Source organism: Oncorhynchus gorbuscha, unplaced genomic scaffold (genome assembly GCF_021184085.1).
Source record: "Oncorhynchus gorbuscha isolate QuinsamMale2020 ecotype Even-year unplaced genomic scaffold, OgorEven_v1.0 Un_scaffold_2622, whole genome shotgun sequence".
NCBI classification, from domain to species: domain Eukaryota; kingdom Metazoa; phylum Chordata; class Actinopteri; order Salmoniformes; family Salmonidae; genus Oncorhynchus; species Oncorhynchus gorbuscha.
This window is the reverse complement of record NW_025747081.1, coordinates 5280-20000: the sequence shown is the minus strand read 5'-3', so window position 1 is coordinate 20000 and position 14721 is coordinate 5280. Positions and strand designations below refer to the sequence as shown.

The following is a 14721-nucleotide window of genomic DNA, read 5'->3' as shown; positions in this document are numbered from 1 at the left end:
CTTGGCATAGTTACCTGGCATAACCTATAGTTACCTGGCATAATATATAGTTACCTGGCATAGCCTATAGTTACCTGGCATAACCTATAGTTACCTGGCATAGCTGGCATAATATATAGTTACCTGGCATAGCTGGCATAACCTATAGTTACCTGGCATAACCTATAGTTACCTGGCATAGCTGGCATAATATATAGTTACCTGGCATAACCTATAGTTACCTGGCATAACCTATAGTTACCTTGGCATAGCTGCATAACCTATAGTTACCTTGGCATAGCTGACATAACATATAGTTACCTGGCATAGCCTAACATAGTTACCTGGCATAGCCTATAGTTACCTGGCATAACCTATAGTTACCTGGCATAGCTGGCATAACATATGGCATAATATATAGTTACCTGGCATAACCTATAGTTACCTGGCATAACCTATAGTTACCTGGCATAGCCTATAGTTACCTGGCATAACCTATAGTTACCTGGCATAACCTATAATTACCTGGCATAACCTATAGTTACCTGGCATAGCCTATAATTACCTGGCATAACCTATAGTTACCTGGCATAACCTATAGTTACCTGGCATAGCCTATAGTTACCTGGCATAACCTATAGTTACCTGGCCTATAGTTACCTGGCATAACCTATAGTTACCTGGCATAGCTGGCATAACCTATAGTTACCTGGCATAGCTGGCATAATATATAGTTACCTGGCATAGCTGGCATAAGTTACCTAGCATAACCTATAGTTACCTGGCATAACCTAACATTACCTGCATAACCTATAGTTACCTGGCATAGCTAGCATAACATATAGCATAATATATAGTTACCTGGCATAGCTGGCATAACATTTAGTTACCTTGGCATAGCTGGCATAACATTTAGCATAATATAGTTACCTTGGCATAACTAGCATAACATTTAGCATAATATATAGTTACCTTGGCATAGCTGGCATAACATATAGTTACCATTTAGCATAACCTATAGTTACCTTGGCATAGCTGGCATAACATATAGCATATATAGTTACCTTGGCATAGCTGGCATAACATTTAGTTACCTTGGCATAGCTGGCATAACATAACATTTAGCATAATATATAGTTACCTTGGCATAGCTGGCATAACATTTAGCATAATATATAGTTACCTTGGCATAGCTGGCATAATTATAGCATAATATAGTTACCTTGGCATAGCTAGCATAACATATAGCATAATATATAGTTACCTTGGCATAGCTGGCATAACATATTAGCATAATATATAGTTACCTTGGCATAGCTAGATAACATATAGCATAATTAGTTACCTTGGCATAGCTGGCATAACATATAGTTACCTTGGCATAGCTGGCATAACCTATAGCATAACATTTAGTTACCTTGGCATAGCTGGCATAACATTTAGTTACCTTGGCATAGCTGGCATAACATTTAGTTACCTTGGCATAGCTGGCATAACATTTAGCACAATATATAGTTATCTTGGCATAGCTGGCATAATATATAGTTACCTTGGCATAGCTGGCATAATATATAGTTACCTTGGCATAGCTAGCATAACATTTAGCATAATATATAGTTACCTTGGCATAACTAGCATAACATTTAGCATAATATATAGTTACCTTGGCATAGCTGGCATAATATATAGTTACCTTGGCATAGCTGGCATAACATTTAGTTACCTTGGCATAGCTAGCATAATATATAGCATAATATATAGTTACCTTGGCATAGCTGGCATAATATATAGTTACCTTGGCATAGCTGGCATAATATATAGCATAATATATAGTTACCTTGGCATAGCTGGCATAACATATAGCACATTATATAGTTACCTTGGCATAGCTGGCATAATATATAGTTACCTGGCATAACCTATAGTTACCTTGGCATAGCTGGCATAATATATAGTTACCTTGGCATAGCTGGCATAATATATAGTTACCTTGGCATAGCTAGCATAACATATAGCATAATATATAGTTACCTTGGCATAGCTAGCATAACATATAGCATAATATATAGTTACCTTGGCATAGCTGGCATAACATATAGCATAATATATAGTTACCTTGGCATAGCTAGCATAACATATAGCATAATATATAGTTACCTTGGCATAGCTGGCATAACATATAGCATAATATATAGTTACCTTGGCATAGCTGGCATAATATATAGTTACCTTGGCATAGCTAGCATAATATATAGCATAATATATAGTTACCTTGGCATAGCTGGCATAACATTTAGTTACCTTGGCATAGCTGGCATAACATATAGCATAATATATAGTTACCTTGGCATAGCTGGCATAACCTATAGCATAACATTTAGTTACCTTGGCATAGCTGGCATAACATTTAGTTACCTTGGCATAGCTGGCATAACATTTAGTACAATATATAGTTATCTTGGCATAGCTGGCATAACATTTAGTTACCTTGGCATAGCTGGCATAACATTTAGCATAATATATAGTTACCTTGGCATAGCTGGCATAACATTTAGCATAATATATAGTTACCTTGGCATAACTAGCATAACATTTAGCATAATATATAGTTACCTTGGCATAGCTGGCATAACCTATAGCATAACATTTAGTTACCTTGGCATAGCTAGCATAACATATAGCATAATATATAGTTACCTTGGCATAGCTAGCATAACATATAGCATAATATATAGTTACCTTGGCATAGCTGGCATAATATATAGTTACCTTGGCATAGCTGGCATAACCTATAGCATAACATTTAGTTACCTTGGCATAGCTGGCATAACATTTAGTTACCTTGGCATAGCTGGCATAATATATAGTTACCTTGGCATAGCTGGCATAACATTTAGCACAATATATAGTTATCTTGGCATAGCTGGCATAACATATAGTTACCTTGGCATAGCTGGCATAATATATAGTTACCTTGGCATAGCTGGCATAACATTTAGCATAATATATAGTTACCTTGGCATAGCTAGCATAACATTTAGCATAATATATAGTTACCTTGGCATAGCTGGCATAATATATAGTTACCTTGGCATAGCTAGCATAACATTTAGCATAATATATAGTTACCTTGGCATAGCTAGCATAACATATAGCATAATATATAGTTACCTTGGCATAGCTAGCATAACATATAGCATAATATATAGTTACCTTGGCATAGCTGGCATAACATTTAGTTACCTTGGCATAGCTGGCATAATATATAGTTACCTTGGCATAGCTGGCATAATATATAGTTACCTTGGCATAGCTGGCATAACATATAGCATAATATATAGTTACCTTGGCATAGCTGGCATAATATATAGTTACCTTGGCATAGCTGGCATAACATATAGCATAATATATAGTTACCTTGGCATAGCTGGCATAACATATAGCATAATATATAGTTACCTTGGCATAGCTGGCATAATATATAGTTACCTTGGCATAGCTAGCATAATATATAGTTACCTTGGCATAGCTGGCATAACATATAGCATAATATATAGTTACCTTGGCATAGCTGGCATAATATATAGTTACCTTGGCATAGCTGGCATAACATATAGCATAATATATAGTTACCTTGGCATAGCTAGCATAATATATAGTTACCTTGGCATAGCTAGCATAATATATAGTTACCTTGGCATAGCTAGCATAATATATAGTTACCTTGGCATAGCTAGCATAATATATAGTTACCTTGGCATAGCTAGCATAATATATAGTTACCTTGGCATAGCTGGCATAACATATAGCATAACCTATAGTTACCTTGGCATAGCTGGCATAATATATAGTTACCTTGGCATAGCTGGCATAACATATAGCATAATATATAGTTACCTTGGCATAGCTGGCATAACATATAGCATAATATATAGTTACCTTGGCATAGCTGGCATAACATATAGCATAATATATAGTTACCTTGGCATAGCTGGCATAATATATAGTATAATATATAGTTACCTTGGCATAGCTAGCATAATATATAGTTACCTTGGCATAGCTAGCATAACATATAGCATAATATATAGTTACCTTGGCATAGCTGGCATAATATATAGTTACCTTGGCATAGCTGGCATAATATATAGTTACCTTGGCATAGCTGGCATAATATATAGTTACCTTGGCATAGCTGGCATAACATATAGCATAATATATAGTTACCTTGGCATAGCTAGCATAACATATAGCATAATATATAGTTACCTTGGCATAGCTGGCATAACATATAGCATAATATATAGTTACCTTGGCATAGCTAGCATAACATATAGCATAATATATAGTTACCTTGGCATAGCTAGCATAACATATAGCATAATATATAGTTACCTTGGCATAGCTGGCATAATATATAGTTACCTTGGCATAGCTGGCATAACATATAGCATAATATATAGTTACCTTGGCATAGCTAGCATCCAGGTCCAGATCGTAGCGAGGCTGGACTTTAGGAGGACTCGCTGTGGAGATCAATAGAGACTGAGGTTAACAGACAGACAGATAGATAGAGAATGAGGTCTGTTAACCTCAGCCTCCGTCTGTCTGTTAACCTCAGCCTCCGTCTGTCTGTTAACCTCAGCCTCCGTCTGTCTGTTAACCTCAGCCTCCGTCTGTCTGTTAACCTCAGTCTCCGTCTGTCCGTTAACCTCCGTCTGTCCGTTAACCTCCGTCTGCCCGTTAACCTCCGTCTGCCCGTTAACCTCAGTCTGCCCGTTAACCTCCGTCTGCCCGTTAACCTCAGTCTGCCCGTTAACCTCAGTCTCCGTCTGTCATTAACCTCAGTCTGCCCGTTAACCTCAGTCTCCGTCTGCCCGTTAACCTCAGTCTCCGCCCGTTAACCTCAGTCTCCGTTAACCTCAGTCTCCGTCTGTCCGTTAACCTCAGTCTCCGCTGTCCGTCCTCAGTCTCCGTCTGCCCGTTAACCTCAGTCTCCGTCTGCCCGTTAACCTCAGTCTCCGTCTGCCCGTTAACCTCAGTCTCCGTCTGCCCGTTAACCTCAGTCTCCGTCTGCCCGTTAACCTCAGTCTGCCCGTTAACCTCAGTCTCCGTCTGCCCGTTAACCTCAGTCTGCCCGTTAACCTCAGTCTGCCCCCGTTAACCTCAGTCTCCGTCTGCCCGTTAACCTCAGTCTCCGTCTGCCCGTTAACCTCAGTCTCCGTCTGCCCGTTAACCTCAGTCTCCGTCTGCCCGTTAACCTCAGTCTCCGTCTGCCCGTTAACCTCAGTCTCCGTCTGCCCGTTAACCTCAGTCTCCGTCTGCCCGTTAACCTCAGTCTCCGTCTGCCCGTTAACCTCAGTCTGCCCATTAACCTCAGTCTGCCATTAACCTCAGTCTGCCGTTAACCTCAGTCTGCCGTTAACCTCAGTCTGTCCTTAACCTCAGTCTGTCCTTAACCTCAGTCTGTCCTTAAACTCAGTCTGTCCTTAACCTCAGTCTGTCCTTAACCTCAGTCTGTCCGTTAACCTCAGTCTGCCGTTAACCTCAGTCTGTCCTTAACCTCAGTCTGTCCTTAACCTCAGTCTGTCGTTAACCTCAGATTTTAGAAGGAAATCAGTCAATGGAAATAAATTCATTAGACCCTAATCTATGGATTTCACTTGACTGGGAATACAGATATGCATCTGTTGGTCACAGATACCTTACAAAAAAAAGCAGGGGCGTGGATCAGAAACCCAGTCAGTATCTGGCGTGGATCAGAAACCCAGTCAGTATCTGGTGTGGATCAGAAACCCAGTCAGTATCTGGCGTGGATCAGAAACCCAGTCAGTATCTGGTGTGGATCAGAAACCCAGTCAGTATCTGGTGTGGATCAGAGAACCAGTCAGTATCTGGTGTGGATCAGAAACCCAGTCAGTATCTGGTGTGGATCAGAAACCCAGTCAGTATCTGGTGTGGATCAGAAACCCAGTCAGTATCTGGTGTGGATCAGAAACCCAGTCAGTATCTGGCGTGGATCAGAAACCCAGTCAGTATCTGGTGTGGATCAGAAAACCAGTCAGTATCTGGTGTGGATCAGAAAACCAGTCAGTATCTGGCGTGGATCAGAAACCCAGTCAGTATCTGGTGTGGATCAGAGAACCAGTCAGTATCTGGTGTGGATCAGAAAACCAGTCACCTCATCTGGTGTGGATGGAGAAACCCAGTCAGTATCTGGTGTGGATCAGAAACCAGTCAGTATCTGGTGTGGATCAGAAACCCAGTCAGTATCTGCCTCAGTCAGTATCTGGTGTGATCAGAAACCCAGTCTGGTGTGGATCAGAAAACCAGTCCCATCAGAAACCCAGTCAGTAGAGTTGATCAGGCTGTTGATTGTGGCCTGTGGAATGTTGTCCCAGTCAGTCAATGGCTGCGCTCAAGTTGCTGGATATTGGCAGGAACTGGAACACACTGTCAGTATCTGGTGTGATCCAGAGCATCCCAAACATGCTCAATGGGGTGACATGTTTAATGTGTATGCAGGCCATGGAAGAAATGGGACATTTTCAGCTTCCTGGAATTGTGTACAGATCCTTGAGACGTCATTATCATGCTGAAACCCAGTCAGTATCTGGTGTGGATCAGAAAACCAGTCAGTATCTGGGTGGATCAGAAAACCAGTCAGTATCTGGTGGCGCCATCAGAAACCCAGTCAGTATCTCTGTGGATTCAAAACCCAGTCAGTATCTGGTGTGGAAGAAACCCAGTCAGTATCTGGTGTGGATCAGAAAACCAGTCAGTATCTGGTATCAGAAACCCAGTCAGTATCTACCATAACCCCATCATGGGGCACTCAGTTCTGGTGCTGTCTGCCCAGTAGTTTAAACCCAGGATCAGTATCTGGTGAAGAGCTTTAAAACCATCAATGGGGCACCAGTCTGTATCTGGTGCTGTCTGCCCCAGTCAGTAGTTTAAACCGGGTCATATCTGGTCCGGATCAAGAAACCCATCATGGGGCATCTGGTTCACAACGCTGGATCCCAGTCAGTTTAAACTGGGATTCGTGGATCAGAAACCCAGTCAGTATCTGGTGTGGATCAGAAACCCAGTCAGTATCTGGTTGATCAGAGAACCAGTCAGTATCTGGTGTTTAAAACCCAGTCAGTATCTGGTCCCGAAGAGAACCAGTCAGGGGCATCTGGTGTGGATCAGAAAACCCTGTCAGTATCTGGTGTTTAAACCGGGATTTGCCTGAAGAGCTTTAACCCCATCATGGGGCACTCTGATCAGGCTGCTGATTGTGGCCTGTTGGAATGTTGTCCCGGGATTCGTCCGTCAAGAGCTGCGCCCTGGATATCATGGGGCACTGGAACACACTGTCGTCTGCCCCGATCCAGAGCATCCCAAACATGCTCAATGGAGTGACATGTTTAATGTGTATGCAAGGAAGCTTGGAAGAACTGGGACATCATTCCTGGGGCAGATCTTGAGACTGTTCAGCTGAAAATGTCTGCCCGGTAGTGCATTCAAATTGCCATCAATAAAATGTAATTGTGTTGGTTGTTCATAGCTTACGCCTGTCCATTACCATAACCCCATCATGGGGCACTCTGTTCACAACGCTGTCTGCCCCGGTAGTTTAAACCGGGATTCGTCCGTGAAGAGCTTTAACCCCATCATGGGGCACTCTGTTCACAACGCTGTCTGCCCCGGTATTTAAACCGGGATTTGTCCGTGAAGAGCTTTAACCCCATCATGGGGCACTCTGTTCACAACGCTGTCTGCCCCGGTAGTTTAAACCGGGATTCGTCCGTGAAGAGCTTTAACCCCATCATGGGGCACTCTGTTCACAACGCTGTCTGCCCCGGTAGTTTAAACCGGGATTCGTCCGTGAAGAGCTTTAACCCCATCATGGGGCACTCTGTTCACAACGCTGTCTGCCCCGGTAGTTTAAACCGGGATTCGTCCGTGAAGAGCTTTAACCCCATCATGGGGCACTCTGTTCACAACGCTGTCTGCCCCGGTACAGTAAAACCGGGATTCGTCCGTGAAGAGCTTCTCCAGTGTGTCAGTGGACATCGAAGGGAAGCGTTTTCCCAACGAAGTCGATTACGACCCCGAACTGCAGTCAGATCAATTATCTTGTCAAAGGAGAAATGCTACGTAACAGGGATGTAAACAAATTCGTGCCCAAAACGTGACATCATCTTTCGGTGCGTACGGAACATTTCCGGGATCTTTGATTTCAGCTGATGAAAACATGGCACCAACACTTCACGTGCTGTCTGTATTTGTGTTCAGTGTGAATCCCATTTCCACATCGATGCTAATAATAAAGACTCTTACGGTCCTCGAAGATGAGCCCCACTGTAGCTACGGACTCTCTGCTGAGCAGCATGATGGGATTGTCTCTGGAGGTCCGTGGGAAGGTCTGGGCTTGGCGGTTGGGCTCAAGCTGTAGGCGTCGCCCCTCGTACAGGAGCTCCTGGTTGTGGACCGGGATACTGCACCGACGAGACAACAGCTCCTGGAAGAGAGTCGCCCTGGGGAGAGAGGTCAGAGGTTAAGGGTCAGCCTCTATCTCTCGGAGCAGTTTACAGAGAAAAGTAATCATTCTGTGTGTATGGTCAATGTTTTGCTTGGTCCTATTTGTCCGACATCCTCGGAGAGGAGGATCACAACCAGAGTCTGTCATTATCAACGGTGACCCTCTGCAGATCCTCTCAAGCTCTGTCAGGTTGGATGGGGAGCGTCGCTGCACAGCTATTTTCAGGTCTCTCCAGAGATGTTCGATCAGGTTCAAGTCCGAGAGACTCACGTATTGTACTGGTGGAGAGACTCACGTATTGTACTGGTGGAGAGACTCACGTATTGTACTGGTGGAGAGACTCACGTATTGTACTGGTGGAGAGACTCACGTATTGTACTGGTGGAGAGACTCACGTATTGTACTGGTGGAGAGACTCACGTATTGTACTGGTGGATGTAGATGTAGTGGAGACTCACGTATTGTACTGGTGGAGAGACTCACGTATTGTACTGGTGGAGAGACTCACGTATTGTACTGGTGGAGAGACTCACGTATTGTACTGGTGGATGTAGATGTAGTGGAGACTCACGTATTGTACTGGTGGAGAGACTCACGTATTGTACTGGTGGAGAGACTCACGTATTGTACTGGTGGATGTAGATGTAGTGGAGACTCACGTATTGTACTGGTGGAGGTAGATGTAGTGGAGACTCACGTATTGTACTGGTGGATGTAGATGTACTGGTGGAGAGACTCACGTATTGTACTGGTGGATGTAGATGTAGTAGAGACTCACGTATTGTACTGGTGGAGAGACTCACGTATTGTACTGGTGGATGACTCAGATTGTACTGGTGGAGACTGGAGATGAGTGGAGACACGTATTGTACTGGTGGAGAGACTCACGTGTACTGGTGGAGAGACTCACGTATTGTACTGGTGGAGAGACTCACGTATTGTACTGGTGGATGATAGATCACGTAGTACTGGTGGAGACTCACGATTGTACTGGTGGAGAGACTCACGTATTGTACTGGTGGAGAGACTCACGTATTGTACTGGTGGATGAAGATGTAGACTCACGTATTGTACTGGTGGAGAGACTCACGTATTGTACTGGTGGAGAGACTGGAGAGACTCACGTATTGTACTGGTGGAGAGACTCACGTATTGTACTGGTGGATGTAAGATGTAGTGTGGAGAGACTCACGTATTGTACTGGTGGATGTAGATGTAGTGGAGACTCACGTATTGTACTGGTGGATGTAGATGTAGTGGAGACTCACGTATTGTACTGGTGGATGTAGATGTAGTGGAGACTCACGTATTGTACTGGTGGAGAGACTCAGGTATTGTACTGGTGGAGAGACTCACGTATTGTACTGGTGGATGTAGATGTAGTGGAGACTCACGTATTGTACTGGTGGAGAGACTCACGTATTGTACTGGTGGAGAGACTCACGTATTGTACTGGTGGAGAGACTCACGTATTGTACTGGTGGATGTAGATGTAGTGGAGACTCACGTATTGTACTGGTGGATGTAGATGTAGTGGAGAGTAGCCTGCTGTAGACTGAAGACCAACACCACGGTACGATGCAGGATATCACTGGTCTCAGCAAAGAACTGGTCAAAGCCCCAACACTTCTCCTGGTCAGCCTCCAAGATGTTGGCTAGGACTGGGGTTAGCAAGCTCTGGAGGCCCCTGGAGGAGAGAGAGAGGTCTGAGGTTAGAGGTCAGCCTCCAAGATGTTGGCTAGGACTGGGGTTAGCAAGCTCTGGAGGCCCCTGGAGGAGAGAGAGAGGTCTGAGGTTAGAGGTCAGCCTCCAAGATGTTGGCTAGGACTGGGGTTAGCAAGCTCTGGAGGCCCCTGGAGGAGATAGAGAGGTCTGAGGTTAGAGGTCAGCCTCCAAGATGTTGGCTAGGACTGGGGACAGCAAGCTCTGGAGGCCCCTGGAGGAGAGAGAGAGATCAGAGGTTAGAGGTCAGCCTCCAAGATGTTCGCTAGGACTGGGGTCAGCAAGCTCTGGAAGCCCCTGGAGGTGCGAGAGAGAGGTCAGAGGTTAGAGGTCAGCCTCCAAGATGTTGGCTAGGACTGGGGTCAGCAAGCTCAGGAGGCCCCTGGAGGAGAGAGAGAGAGAGAGAGAGAGGTCAGCCTCCAAGATGTTGGCTAGGACTGGGGTCAGCAAGCTCTGGAGGCCCCTGGAGGATAGAGAGAAAGATCAGAGGTTAAAGATCAGCCTCCAAGATGTTGGCTAGGACTGGGGTCAGCAAGCTCTGGAGGCCCCTGGAGGAGAGAGAGAGCTCAGAGGTTAGAGGTCAGCCTCCAAGATGTTGGCTAGGACTGGGGTCAGCAAGCTCTGGAGGCCCCTGGTGGAGAGAAAGAAAGGTCAGAGGTTAAAGTTCAGCCTCCAAGATGTTGGCTAGGACTGGGGACAGCAAGCTCTGGAGGCCCCTGGAGGAGAGAGAGAGCTCAGAGGTTAGAGGTCAGCCTCCAAGATGTTGGCTAGGACTGGGGTCAGCAAGCTCTGGAGGCCCCTGGAGGATAGAGAGAAAGGTCAGAGGTTAAAGATCAGCCTCCAAGATGTTGGCTAGGACTGGGGTCAGCAAGCTCTGGAGGCCCCTGGAGGAGAGAGAGAGCTCAGAGGTTAGAGGTCAGCCTCCAAGATGTTGGCTAGGACTGGGGTCAGCAAGCTCTGGAGGCCCCTGGAGGAGAGAGAGAAAGGTCAGAGGTTAAAGATCAGCCTCCAAGATGTTGGCTAGGACTGGGGTCAGCAAGCTCTGGAGGCCCCTGGAGGAGAGAGAGAGCTCAGAGGTTAGAGGTCAGCCTCCAAGATGTTGGCTAGGACTGGGGTCAGCAAGCTCTGGAGGCCCCTGGAGGAGAGAGAGAAAGGTCAGAGGTTAGAGGTAAGCCTCCAAGATGTTGGCTAGGACTGGGGTCAGCAAGCTCTGGAGGCCCCTGGAGGATAGAGAGAAAGGTCAGAGGTTAAAGATCAGCCTCCAAGATGTTGGCTAGGACTGGGGTCAGCAAGCTCTGGAGGCCCCTGGAGGAGAGAGAGAGCTCAGAGGTTAGAGGTCAGCCTCCAAGATGTTGGCTAGGACTGGGGTCAGCAAGCTCTGGAGGCCCCTGGAGGAGAGAAAGAAAGGTCAGAGGTTAAAGGTCAGCCTCCAAGATGTTGGCTAGGACTGGGGTCAGCAAGTTCTGGAGGCCCCTGGAGGAGAGAGAGAGCTCAGAGGTTAGAGGTCAGCCTCCAAGATGTTGGCTAGGACTGGGGTCAGCAAGCTCTGGAGGCCCCTGGAAGAGAGGGAGAGATCAGAGGTTAGAGGTCAGCCTCCAAGATGTTGGCTAGGACTGGGATCAGCAAGCTCTGGAGGCCCCTGGAGGAGAGAGAGAGGTCAGCCTCCAAGATGTTGGCTAGGACTGGGGTCAGCAAGCTCTGGAGGCCCCTGGAGGAGAGAGAGAAAGGTCAGAGGTTAGAGGTAAGCCTCCAAGATGTTGGCTAGGACTGGGGTCAGCAAGCTCTGGAGGCCCCTGGAGGAGAGAGAGAGAGAGGTCTGAGGTTAGAGGTCAGGCTCCAAGATGTTGGCTAGGACTGGGATCAGCAAGCTCTGGAGGCCCCTGGAGGAGAGAGAGAGGTCAGCCTCCAAGATGTTGGCTAGGACTGGGGTCAGCAAGCTCTGGAGGCCCCTGGAGGAGAGAGAGAAAGGTCAGAGGTTAGAGGTAAGCCTCCAAGATGTTGGCTAGGACTGGGGTCAGCAAGCTCTGGAGGCCCCTGGAGGAGAGAGAGAGAGGTCAGAGGTCAGCCTCCAAGATGATGGCTAGGACTGGGTTCAGCAAGCTCTGGAGGCCCCTGGAGGAGAGAGAGAGAGAGGTCTGAGGTTAGAGGTCAGGCTCCAAGATGTTGGCTAGGACTGGGGTCAGCAAGCTCTGGAGGCCCCTGGAGAAGAGAGAGGTCAGAGGGTAGAGGTCAGGTAATTTACTAGTTTTAATGGACCAGAGGACCTACTTGGAGGAGCTGCAGTAGACAGGGATAGTGGTCAGGGGGTAGAGGTCAGGGGGTAGAGGTCAGGGGGTAGAGGTCAGGGGGTAGAGGTCAGGGGGTAGAGGTCAGGGAGTGGAGGTCAGGGAGTGGAAGTCAGGGGTTAGAGATCAGGGCGATAGAGATCAGGGGGTTAGAGGTCAGGGGTAGACTAGAGTACGTACTTGGACAGGTTGCAGGAGACAGGCATCTCTGTGCTCCACTCAATCTTCCCGTTCTCAAACTTCTGCTGCCCAGAGACGGTTCCTGACGGCTTCTCTGTGATGATTTTATACCTGATGGGAGACAGGACAACAACATCACTGTACAAAACCTTCAGTCACCGAGACAAACATCTCATCTCTGATTGGTGGTGTACTGCAGAGATGCTTGTCCTTCTGGAAGGTTCTCCAATTGCCACAGAGGAACTCTGGAGCTCTGTCAGAGTGACCATTGGGTTCTCAGTCACCTCCCTGACCAAGGCCCTTCTCCCGATTGCTCAGTTTGGCCGGGCAGCCAGCTCTAGAAAGAGTCTTGGTGATTCCATACTTCTTCCAATTTAAGGATGATGGAGGCCACTGTGTTCTTGGGGACCTTCAATGCTGTGGACATGTTTTGGTACCCTTCCCCAGATCTGTGCCTCGACACGATCCTGTCTCGGAGCTCTATGGACAATTCCTTCAAACCTCATGGCTTGGTTTTTGCTCTGACATCCACTGTCAACTGTGGGACCTTATATAGACAGGTGTGTGCCTTTCCAAATCATGTCCAATCAATTGAATTTACCACAGGTGGACTCCAATCAAGTTGTAGAAACATCTCAAGGATGATCAATGGAAACAGGATTTAACTGAGCTCAATTTCGGGTATCACAGCAAAGGGTCTGAATACTTAGTTCTTACACCACCATAGGTCAACAGGATGTAGTTCTTAGACCACCCTAGGTCACCAGGATATAGTTCTTAGACCACCCTAGGTCACCAGGATATAGTTCTTAGACCACTAGACCACCAGGTTATAGTTCTTAGACCAGACCACCAGGTTATAGTTCTTAGACCACCAGGTTATAGTTCTTAGACCACCAGGTTATAGTTCTTAGACCACCAGGTTATAGGTCTTAGACCTCTAGACCACCAGGTTATAGTTCTTAGACCTCTAGACCACCAGGTTATAGTTCTTAGACCTCTAGACCACCAGGTTATAGTTCTTAGACCTCTTAGACCTCTAGACCACCAGGTTATAGTTCTTAGACCTCTAGACCACCAGGTTATAGTTCTTAGACCTCTAGACCACCAGGTTATAGTTCTTAGACCTCTAGACCACCAGGTTATAGTTCTTAGACCTCTAGACCACCAGGTTATAGTTCTTAGACCTCTAGACCACCAGGTTATAGTTCTTAGACCTCTAGACCACCAGGTTATAGTTCTTAGACCTCTAGACCACCAGGTTATAGTTCTTAGACCCACCAGGTTATAGTTCTTAGACCTAGACCACCAGATAGTTCCACCCAGGTTATAGTTCTTAGACCTTATAGTTCTAGACCACCAGGTTATAGTTCTTAGACCTCTAGACCACCAGGTTATAGTTCTTAGACCTCTAGACCACCAGGTTATAGTTCTTAGACCTCTAGACCACCAGGTTATAGTTCTTAGACCACCAGGTTATAGTTCTTAGACCTCTAGACCACCAGGTTATAGTTCTTAGACCTCTAGACCACCAGGTTATAGTTCTTAGACCTCTAGACCACCAGGTTATAGGTCTTAGACCTCTAGACCACCAGGTTATAGTTCTTAGACCTCTAGACCACCAGGTTATAGTTCTTAGACCTCTAGACCACCAGGTTATAGGTCTTAGACCTCTAGACCACCAGGTTATAGTTCTTAGACCTCTAGACCACCAGGTTATAGTTCTTAGACCTCTAGACCACCAGGTTATAGTTCTTAGACCTCTAGACCACCAGGTTATAGTTCTTAGACCTCTAGACCACCAGGTTATAGTTCTTAGACCTCTAGACCACCAGGTTATAGTTCTTAGACCTCTAGACCACCAGGTTATAGGTTATAGTTCTTAGACCTCTAGACCACCAGGTTATAGTTCTTAGACCTCTAGACCACCAGGTTATAGTTCTTAGACCACCAGGTTATAGTTCTTAGACCTCAGACCACCAGGTTATAGTCTTAGACCTCTAGACCACCAGGTTATAGTTCTTA

The 14721-nt window shown here is 46.0% G+C and overlaps 1 protein-coding gene across 1 annotated transcript in view; it reads right to left on the bottom strand.

The window, feature by feature from the left end:
• Positions 1-12807, bottom strand: part of tbk1 (TANK-binding kinase 1) — a gene marked incomplete at its 5' end in the record, with an annotated part of 33572 nt that extends 20765 nt beyond the window's left edge. The window contains 4 exon segments of the mRNA XM_046339296.1: positions 4447-4505; positions 8308-8504; positions 10017-10196; positions 12697-12807. Of these exon segments, the coding sequence (XP_046195252.1) occupies positions 4447-4505; positions 8308-8504; positions 10017-10196; positions 12697-12807 (547 nt within the window).
• Between the last annotated feature and the right edge of the window lie 1914 nt (positions 12808-14721).